The sequence below is a fragment of the Rosa chinensis genome, chromosome 2 (assembly GCF_002994745.2).
Source record: "Rosa chinensis cultivar Old Blush chromosome 2, RchiOBHm-V2, whole genome shotgun sequence".
In the NCBI taxonomy this organism is placed as follows: domain Eukaryota; kingdom Viridiplantae; phylum Streptophyta; class Magnoliopsida; order Rosales; family Rosaceae; genus Rosa; species Rosa chinensis.
In genome coordinates this window covers 57,351,596-57,362,263 of record NC_037089.1, presented here as the reverse complement: position 1 = coordinate 57,362,263, position 10,668 = coordinate 57,351,596, and the positions used below count along the sequence as shown (strand labels likewise).

At 40.4% G+C, this 10,668-nt stretch overlaps 3 protein-coding genes across 3 annotated transcripts; all 3 read right to left on the bottom strand.

Annotated features, from left to right (window-relative positions):
- Positions 1 to 1,338: 1,338 nt before the first annotated feature.
- Positions 1,339 to 1,878, bottom strand: LOC121051288 (DNA topoisomerase 1-like). The gene has a single exon (XM_040513487.1). The coding sequence runs from the start codon at positions 1,876 to 1,878 to the stop codon at positions 1,339 to 1,341; it is 540 nt and encodes a 179-aa protein (XP_040369421.1).
- Positions 1,832 to 4,018, bottom strand: LOC121051694 (ankyrin repeat-containing protein At2g01680-like). The gene is made up of 4 exons (XM_040514680.1): positions 3,527 to 4,018; positions 3,018 to 3,433; positions 2,207 to 2,929; positions 1,832 to 2,022 (listed from the first exon to the last, which is right to left on the bottom strand). Exons 1-4 carry the CDS (start codon positions 3,981 to 3,983, stop codon positions 1,966 to 1,968), a joined length of 1,653 nt encoding a protein of 550 aa, XP_040370614.1. The 5' UTR covers positions 3,984 to 4,018; the 3' UTR covers positions 1,832 to 1,965.
- Positions 4,019 to 5,803: 1,785 nt separating this feature from the next.
- LOC121051287 (ankyrin repeat-containing protein At5g02620-like) lies at positions 5,804 to 7,100 on the bottom strand. The gene is made up of 5 exons (XM_040513486.1): positions 6,842 to 7,100; positions 6,685 to 6,753; positions 6,541 to 6,601; positions 6,221 to 6,233; positions 5,804 to 6,088 (listed from the first exon to the last, which is right to left on the bottom strand). The coding sequence occupies exons 1-5, from the start codon at positions 7,098 to 7,100 to the stop codon at positions 5,804 to 5,806; spliced, it is 687 nt and encodes a 228-aa protein (XP_040369420.1).
- Positions 7,101 to 10,668: the final 3,568 nt, after the last annotated feature.

The window sequence follows — 10,668 nt, the reverse complement described above, 5'->3', positions numbered from 1 at the left end:
ATTTTGTATATTTGTTTGGTATGTCATTGTTATTATTTATCAAAATTTTTAAACCATTTATTGATGTAACTCTTGAAAGCGTAACATATAACTGTCCATGAGTGAAAACTAATTCAGACAGATATATACCAACTTGATTCAATGATTGACCTTGGCTTTTATTAATTGTCATAGCATAACATCATTGACGTCTTTTAAAAATAAATGGCCACTTATTTTCAGTTGCTGTAAGAACAATTCTAGGTAACAATCAACAGTTTTGAAACTTTGGCCACCTTAATTCTCAATATCCTTAAGTTCATGTACTATTGGTCCGGTCCCTTCTCTCTATTTACCGAGAGTTAGGGTTTTATCTTCAAAGGTGAAGGTTGTGTCTCTTTGACGCATGTATTGGTTGGCTACTTTTACTGTCAAAAGCTATCTTGTGCTATCTAATATTCTTTGTTCAATGGAGGAGGTTGTGGGGAATTTTGCCAAGAAACTTGCGTTGACTGAGACGGAGGTGGAGGTGGTTCTTCCGCAGGACGTGTTGGAGGATGATCCTCGACGCTGGTTCCTGGTTTGTAAGCTACTTACGGTAAAAAAACTATAGGGTTGAATCCCTGATCAGTACGATGAAGGGTCTTTGGATCCCAAAGTCATATCCGCTGGATAGATCGAGGATTACGGCGTGCCAACTTGGGAGTAGCAACAGGGTGTTATTCTCTTTCAAGCAGGAGACGGATCTGAAGTGGGCGGTTAAGGGTTGCCCATGGTCTTTCGATAAGGCACTGCTAGCGGTGGCTGTCACTAATGGCCGCGAGGATCCACTGGATGTGTCCCTCGATACACAGTTCTTCTGGACAAGTTAAAAACACAGTAATTACCCAACGACAATAGTCCATAGACCAACAATCCTCCTACATGATAATCGCAAGTAGGATCATGAACATTCTGTTGGAGAGTGAAGATCTTACGTCAGAAAAGTGACAAGAGAAAATATGATTAATTCCAATTATCAGATTTTAACTTGTATATTATTCAGACCAAATACAGAAACATGATTTTGCAGTGAAGTCTATATTTGATCAAGATTTTGCCTCTTGATAATCAAATTAGAAATATAAAACCAAGTTAGTGAAACAATTGAGCTTTTATATTATATTCTCCTAGGATCTGAAGTCAACTCTTGTTTTAAATTTGGGCCATTTTTTTGCAATCAAATATGATCGTTACACTAATGATAAGAATCTTACAAAAATGGAAGTCTAGCGAAAGCCTATACTAATAGGCTAGTAGCCCAACTTTGAATTGGGAACAACACAATTCCTCCACTTCCAGTTCAGTATGTATGATATCCTAGTGAATTGCAACTCTCAGCAGGGGAGTTCGTGGATACTGACGAGCTATATTCTTGTGTTTCCTCTGTTCTTCTCTGTGCCATTTTATGCTCTCGTTTCTGTGCTCGTGCTGCTTGTCTTTGTGCTTCTTGCTGTGCTCGTGCTGCTTGTTTTTGTGCTTGTTGCTCTGCTCGTGCTGCTTGTCTTTGTGCATGTTGCTCTGCTTGTTTTTGTGCTTGTTGCTCTGCTCGTGCTGCTTGTCTTTGTGCTTGTTGCTCTGCTCGTGCTGCTTGTCTTTGTGCTTGTTTCTGTGCTCGTGCTGCTTGTCTTTGTGCATGTTGCTCTGCTTGTTTTTGTGCTTGTTGCTCTGCTCGTGCTGCTTGTCTTTGTGCTTGTTGCTGTGCTCGTGCTGCTTGTCTTTGTGCTTGTTTCTGTGCTCGTGCTGCTTGTCTTTGTGCTTGTTGCTCTGCTCGTGCTGCTTGTCTTTGTGCTTCTTGCTGTGCTCGTGCTGCTTGTTTTTGTGCTTGTTGCTCTGCTCGTGCTGCTTGTCTTTGTGCATGTTGCTCTGCTTGTGCTGCTTGCCTTTGTGCTTGTTTCTGTGCTCGTGTTGCAGTTGTACGTTGCTGTTTCCTCCATTTCAATTTCATCAACCAGTGTCGGGTCCAGGTGACACCAAGAAATAAGAACATAGATCCCACAGTCCCTGCACACACAGATATCACAACTTCAAGGGTCCAATTTTCTCCGTCACCACGTCCATGTGGCAAGATTATCCATGAGGCTGCAATGTAAGCTGTGGCCATGAGTGACACTGCCACCCACAGGACTTTGTGAGCAACCACAAGTAGTTTCATCAGTGATTTTCGCCGGAAGGGAATGATGCTCACCAATAAAATAACAATGCACATAGATATGAACAATGCCGCTGTGTTACTTATTGTGAAGACCTTAAAAGCTGTTGTTCTGCCAACTACTGACTGTCCTTTAAGCCATCCCTCCTGGTAGACACCTCCAGGTGGGTTTATGCCAGCAGTAAAAGTAACTGAGGCAATCAAAACAGCAACTATTGTGATAGTGTTCCTAGTATTTTGCAATGCCTCTCTATATATCTCATATTGCTTACTTTTACCCACTTTCCCTCCTAGCTTTCGAAGCTTCTGTGGACTGAAGACTGGGGAGCTCATACTTGTTCTATACGATTCTGAGCTAAAAGGAATATCAGAATTTATCACAACTTCATGACTGGGATTCATCTCTGCTTGTACTGTAGCAAAGTTTTCCATTTGTTGATTGTTTCGAGCCATACGGCCCATGCCAATTTCACAATCAGATTGATCACTTCCTGGACGCGTGTTACATAAAACCCTATCAAATTCTTTCTCCAGTGCAGCTCTAGGACATTCTGATGTTGTTGTAGTCCCAGAATATATCTCATTAACCTTTGGGGTTAAAGAGAACAACTCAATACTTGTTCTGCCACCAAATCTCTTCAACGTATGTCTAAGATCAGCCGAACTGCTTTGCTCGTTTAGGATGTCCAATGCTGTTTGACCGCTTTGGTTCCTACAATTGACATCTACTGCAGTATTGCTGATGATGTACTCTGATAACTGAAAATTTGACATAGTTTACGATCATGCAAAGTTGAAGGAGCTAAGACGACTGACCAATACTTTAAAATTAGAATAGAAAACTTACTCTAGTGTTCCCTGCAGAGACAGCAAGATGTAAGACTGTGTTACCCTGCTTGTCAGCCTGGTTGAGCAGGCTGGTGCGGTTATAATTCTTTGCCAAAGAGGTGAACACATCATATCTGTTGAATCTTACAGAAAGATGAAACACATTTTCTCCGTTTCCTGTGCAAACTTTCAAGGATCCGGGAGACCACAAAAGAAGTTCCTCAAGGATTTGGATTTGACCATTCATTGCAGCCACGTGCAGTGGTGTGTAACGGTAGCGATTGTGTTCAAGAGAAAGGTTTGGATTGAACCTCAAGAGTGTTTTTACTATCTCTACCTGACCTTTCTCGCAAGCCAAATGCAGCGGCAAATACCCATTGTTGTCAAACTTCCAAGCAAACTGGGGACATGCTTCCAAAATAGTCTTGACAATATCTGCAGGATTAATTGAAATAATAGTTCAGGTTATGGACACAGAAGAGCACGGTTCATGTTATAAACATATAGAGAATGAACCCCAAAACTTACCGACATCATAGCCTTCTGCTATAGAATGATGAAGAGGACTGGAAGCTTCATGTTGTTCAAAGTCTAACACCCCTGGTTGGTTTACCATGTACTTGACAACATCAACATTCCCACAACTGCAGGCTATGTAAAAAGCAGTTTGCATTTCATGGTTAAGAGCACCAACCACATATGGATTGGCCTCTAAGAGCAGCTTCACAACATTGGTATTCCAGTGGCGACAAGCTTCGTGTAACGGAGTTTCTTCCTTAACGTTCCTAACAGAAACAAAGTCAGGATGCAGAGTGATGATATAGGTAACCAGCTCAACATGCCCGAACCTGGCAGCAAGGTGTAACACTGAGTCTCTTGTTTCTTCAGTTTTCTGCAAGAGAGATCCTCCATTGTATCGAACAATGTCCTTGAAAGTCTGAGTGTCATTTCTTGCAATTGCTTCATATAGCCCTGCTGGAATCATTTCTTCAAACTTTTTAAATGTGGAGGTTTAGGAGTAGAGTCTGTCTCAACCAATTTTACATTCAGTAATGGGGAATAGCAGGTTTATATAGCGATCTATGATTATTAGGACTCCTGCTACAGCCAAGAAGAGAAAAAGACTTCAAAGATGGCCTAAGTCAAGGTCTTCGGTCTAATCCTATTCTATTCTATCATTTACTCAAAACTGGAATACAAACATGTGTCAATCGGTCGTTCTTTTTAAAAAGTTGAAGAAAACCATGAATTTCTCGGCAACTATTGGGAAATATCCTAGTTATAGAATGTCAAGTTCATTCGTCCCCGCAATTATTCATGAAACACTTGAGAAGTTGCTGAGAAATTAATGTATTCCTTCCATTCACTTCCTAAATAAAAATCCTGACCAATCTTCCATTCTTTCACTACTTCACTGTTTCGCATTCTCTCTCTTCAACTGTATCCTAGTATTGTAGCTCATTAACAAAACAGTACATTAACATGGCTAAATACATTAACAAATTTACTATTATTCCTTTTAATCCATGAATAGCAATAATTACTCCCCCACCACCATTTCAAACTAGTAGCACCACACAACTTCATAAAAAAAATCATCTACTGTAATAAGATTCTAATCAATCATCAACTGAAAAAATCATCAACAGTATTAAGATTCTAATCAATCATCAACTGTATTAAAAAATCATCAATTGACCACGACACAAATGATAAAAATCTTACAAAAATGGAAGTCTGCCAAAAGCCTATACTAATAGCTTAAACTTTACAGAGTTAGGCACCGAGTGAACTACACAAAAAATTCCCAAAAAACTCCATGTTTATGTTCCATTGGACTTTGGGAAGAACACATGCAATTCTCCCACTTCTTTTTGTTCGGTAAGTATGGCACCCTAGTTCTTCGAAACCCTCAGCATGGGCGTTCATGGATACTGAAGAGCTGTATTCTGGTGTAACCTCTGTTCTTTTCTGTGCCCTTTTATGTGCTCGTTCTTGTGCTCGTGCTGCTTGTGTATATGCTCTTTCCTCTGCAGTCTGACATATCTGTTTCCTCCATTTCAGTTTCATCAACCTGTGTTTAGTCCATGTGACACCAAGAAAAAAAAAATCCCATAGTCCCTGCACACACAGATATATATCACAACTTCATGGGTCTAATTTTCTCCTTCACCGTGTCCATGTGGCATGATTAACCATGAGGCTGCAATGTAAGCTGTAGTCATGAGGGACACCGCCACCCACAAGACTTTGTGAGCAACCACAAGTAGTTTCATCAGTGATTGTCGCCGGAAGGGAATGATACTCACCAACACAATGACAATGCTCATATATATGGACAATGCTGCTGTGTTGCTTATTGTAAAGACCTTAAAAGCTGTTGTTCTGCCAACTGTTGACTGTCCTTTAAGCCATCCCTCTTGCTCGTAGACACCACCCGGAGGGTTTATGCCAGCAGTAAAAGTAACCGAGGCAATCAAAACAGCAATTATTGTAATAGTGTTCCTAGTATTTTGCAACGCCTCCCTATAGATCTCATATTGCCTAGTTTTACCCACTTTATTTTTTCCTCTTGGGCTTCGGAACCTGCTTTGGATTTGAGACTTGGGAGCTCATTCTTCTTCTAGAAGAATTTGAGCCAAAAACATCATCAGAGTTCTTCACAACTTGATGACATGGATTCATCTTCGCTTGTACTGTAGTGAAGTCTTCCATTGGTTGATTGTTTCTGAGGATTGAATCCATCATGAATGGAATAACTCCCGTACAGTTTCTAGCCATGCACCCCCTACCAATTTCACAATCTTATTGATCACTTCCTGGATGCGTATTACCTTCAAAAAGCATTTCAAAGTCTTGCTCAAGTGCAGCTCTAGGACTTTCTAATGTTGTTGCAGTAGTCTCAGAATCTATCTCATTAACCATTAGGGTTAAATGGAACAGCTCAATACTGGTCCTGCCACCGAGACTCTTCAACATGTTACTAAGATCCGATGTTCTTCGCTGGTTTAGGATGTCCAACGCTGTTTGACCTCTTTGGTTCTTAAAATTGACATCTACCGCAGTATTTCTGATGATGTACTCTGATAACTGAAATTTTGACATCATTTAGGAACATTCAAAGTTGAAGGAGCTAAGACAACTGACCAATAATTTAAAAATAGAATAGGAAACTTATTCTAGCGTTCTCTGCAGAGACAGCGAGATGTAAGATTGTGTTACCATGCTTGTCAGCCTGGTTAAGGAGATAGGTATTGTTATAATTCTTTACCAAAGAGGTAAACACAGCGTTTCTATTGAATCTTACTGACAGATGAAACACAGTTTCTCCATCTCCTGTGAGCCTTGCTAAACATTTGGGAGAGCACAATAGAAGTTCTCCAAGGATCTTGATTTGACCATCCATTGTAGCCAAGTGTACTGGTGTGTAACGATAATGGTCAAAATTCAAGAGCAAGGTCTGGATCAATCATCAACAGTGTTCTTGCTATCTCTAAGTGACCTTTTTCACAAGCTATAATGCTATATGCAGCGGTAGATACCCATTGTTGTCAACCTTCCAAGCCAACCTGGGGCACCCTTTCAAAATAGTCTCAACAATATCTGCAATATTAGTTGAAACATTAGTTCAAGCACATAAGAGCTTATAAATGAATATAGAGGGAATTAAGAACCTCTCAACTTACCAACGTAGCCTTCTGCTATAGACACATGAAGAGGACTCAAAACTTCATGTTCTTCAGAGTCTAACACCCCTGGTTGGTGCCATGTACTTGACAACATCAACATGCCTATAACTGCAGGCTATGTAAAAAGCAGCTTGCATTTCATGGTTAAGAGTACCAATCACATATGGATTGGCCTCTACCAGCAGCTTCACAACATTGGTATTCCCTTGGCAACAAGTTTCGTGTAACGGAGTTTCACCCTTGATGTTTCCAATAGAAACCAAGTCAGGAAGTAGCTCAATGATAAAGGCAAGTAGCTCAATGTGACCGAACCTTGCAGCAAGGTGCAACACAGAGTTCTTTGTTTCGCCAGTTTTCTGCATAAGAAATTCTTCATTGTTTTGAATCAGGTCCTTGAAAAGTCTGTAAGTCATTTCTTGCAATTGCCTCAAACAGCCCTGGACTCATTTCCTCTTTTTTTTTTTTTTTTTTTTCCAAAAGGGGAAGTTCAGGAGTAGTGTCTCGCAACCAGTAAATAGAAACAGTCATGAAGGATAGCAGATTTATATAATACTATTAATAAAATATCTGCTAAAGCTTAGAAGAGAACAGACTTCAAAGACAGGTAAGGCAAGGTTTTCAGTCTTTTCCTATTTCAGCCCTTAACTACCATTCTGTTCTATTGTTTACTCTAGCCAGAATATCAGAAAGGGAGACAGCAGTTTATTATTTCTGTTAAAAAATTCAAAGAAACTCAACTTCTTAGACGTTTCCTGAAATATCCTAGTTCTAAAATGTCATTCCCAGTCCATACGAGATTAGTCTCTACGTTTGGATTCCCAAAATAGAAATAATCACTTCCCCGCTACTACAAATATCAATAATATTGATTCAATATCATCACAGACGGTTTCCTCTGTCTTTATCTATGATTGCTCTAAAAAATATGCCATTATTCTTTTGGTGGAAAATATGTAGCATTCACTACGTTTATTGTTTTTAACCTCGACCGTTTCCTAGCCTCAACTTGTAATTCCCCATGCATCTTCAGTGTATTGTACTCTGCTTCCACATAAGCCAAGTCCTTTCAGAAAGATTGCAAAAGCGATCTCATTGAGGATGGGCATGCAAAGAAGCACTTCCTCACAGTTCTTTTTCAGTCTTTTAATCTCACACATAAGATGATCTCCATCTGTGGCCTCGGTACATGTACAGCCATCCTGCTACGTCCATGATATCCAAATAAAGCAACACGCAAGCTGCAGATACTTCCGTTGGGGTCTTGGGGATAACTCTGCAGACCGTCAGGACACCCGACATTCAAATCCTCTAACCGTTCTTAGCCTTCAGGGTGCCATCCGCGGCATTCAAGTAACCCATTAGCTTGAAATTTTTTGTTTTTAATTAATGGCTAGGGAAGGAGGTGGGAGACCGGAGCACAAGTAGGCTTTGGCTCAAAGGCAACATCGATCCTAGTTGTTGTTCATACGAAACAGATTAACAGACTAAACCAGGGAGGTGTTCATGCAGACTCAGACACTTCCAGCATCAGTGGTGAAATAGGACACTACTGACAACCTTGGAAGCAAACATATGCACTGCGAACATTATCAACAATTCAACAGCACATCATCGTCAACGTAAACAGCATCTAAATCAACACCATCAACATTAGCATCATCTACAACGTCATTAGGGAAACGGAATTGAATCAAATTCTCAATTCTCAATGACCAACAAATCAGGAATTCAGAGCCCGATTTAGAAACTGGAAACTAGAAAAATAGTATACCTGAGGATAGTTAACTTACGTGGAGCATCGGCGCCCGTCGCAGGGAATCCGAAAGCAGAGGCGCTGGAATTTATAGCCTTGCAAGTTGATGCTCGTGTGTTGCATTATTTGCAATCCGGTGTTTAATTTTGTATTTTGGGATTTTGTCAATTTTCCCTAATTCTAGAGATTTTTTTCCCACTTGCCAAATTAAGTTTTTTTAATTTATGCCTTACTCATGAAGACTCTAATAAAGTAATCTCTAGTACCCAATTATGTTTTTTTTTTTTTTTTGAGACTATTTTACCCTTACTCCTTTGTTACATAGAGAGAAAAGCCATTGCAGACTTCCGGAATCTGGCCAACAATCGCCGGATTTTTGTCACCAACATCCGAATTCCAGCCACCGGTCGCTGGAATCCTGTCATCGACCGCCACCCACCGGACTTCTCTGAAAACCTCGCCAGAGGTTCCCAAAGAGGTATAACCTTAGAATTTTTTACTTACAAAACAAGTACTAATGTCACTAGACTAAATAGTCCTGAACTCACTTAACGTCAACTAATAAGTTAGAGAAACATAATACGCGGGCATAACATGTTTCGAAATATGGTAGAAGTAGAACACTAGAATGAGTAGAATCTACCTCTTGGGCAAATCTACCAATGGTCCAAAGCTAGAATAAAACTTCAATTTTGTAATAATCACAGCAATTCCGAAAAGGACTATATATGAAATCTTTGTTGAAGGAAAATCAAGTTTAGTGTGCCTTATCAAACTAGGAATAGGAATAGGAGAGAAGGTTCTAGATTTCCCAATCCTACACGGATTGGTATTCCTTGTAACATTAGAACTAGCACTTTGTAATCCCTATATATAGGGCTCCTATTCTCAATAATAAGAACACATCTCTCTCATCAATCTCTCTCAAATACATTATACTTAAACACGTTATCAGCACGACTCTAACCACAAAACAGAAAACCAAAACTCATTCACAAAGCAACCCCTAGCCCGAGCTAGCCGAGCCTTCGCTGCAGCCCGAGCGCCCGTGTGCTTGCAACCTTGCACAGCAGCCCCTGCTGCCCCCTTCCTGCAGCCCTGCGTTCCAGCCTGCTGCCACCGAAGCATCCCTGCTGCGCAAACAAGCCAACGCACACCCACTGCATCTTTTTTCCGTTCCTGTGCACATCCGTCTTCTTGCAAGCCTCGAAACGTCTAGTTCGGAAGCTCAGATCGAAAAACTTTCTTCATCAAAGTTGTTCGTCTCTATCTCTTCCATCTAACCTCAGAATTTCAGCCTTATCGGAGTCATATTGAGATCTGTACACCAATCGAGGTACAAGCTGTTCAGAACAGAATCTGCTCCGAATTTTTACCAAGTAAGTATTCAAAAGAGTAAGTTTTAAAGTTCCTAAAATTTGAAATTTGAATATTTCTTCTTTTTCTCGGGGACTTAAAAACCTCCCTTCTTCTTCATCCCACCTTTCTTATAACGTGGGTTCGATCTTGAAAAGCGGAATCGTGGGGATTCACGCAATTAACGAACTAAGAGCGTTCGTAAGACTTCGGACTAAGAGCGTCCGTAAGCATCGATTTAACGAACTAAGAGCGTTCGTATGCTACGGACTAAGAGCGTTCGTGAACATCTATTTTGACCATACAAACATCATTGTTTCGGTCTAATCCAATTATTCTTGGAAATCGATTTCTTGGTAGCATAGCTCGGAAATCTTATTTATATTAGTTTTCGTGGAAGCATTGACTCCGAAACTAACTTGTTCTTGTTTCATCTTTCAGGATGTCAAACATGAACAAACTCGATTTTGTTCCATTGGATTATGCAGGCAAAATGTACTTAATTTGGGTCATTGATGTCGAGACCCACCTTATTGCCCGGGATTCATTGCATACTATCCAAGAGCTTTGTCCTATAGAAACAGCTCCAGACCCTCAAACTGAGAAAGATAATTCCAAGGCACTTGCCTTCATGAAACGTCACATGGATAGTGACCTACAGTTTGAGTTCATAAATGAGGATAGCACCATAAAGCTTTGGCATGCGCTTCGCGAACGATATGGCAATGTTCGTGACTCCATACTTCCGAATACAGAAGCAGAATGGAAAGATCTTCGCTTCTCTAAATTTGACACTGTCATGCAATTTTATTCGGAAGCTCTCAGCATCAGAGCAATGATGCGTCTCTGTGGAAAAACAATCACAGAAGACC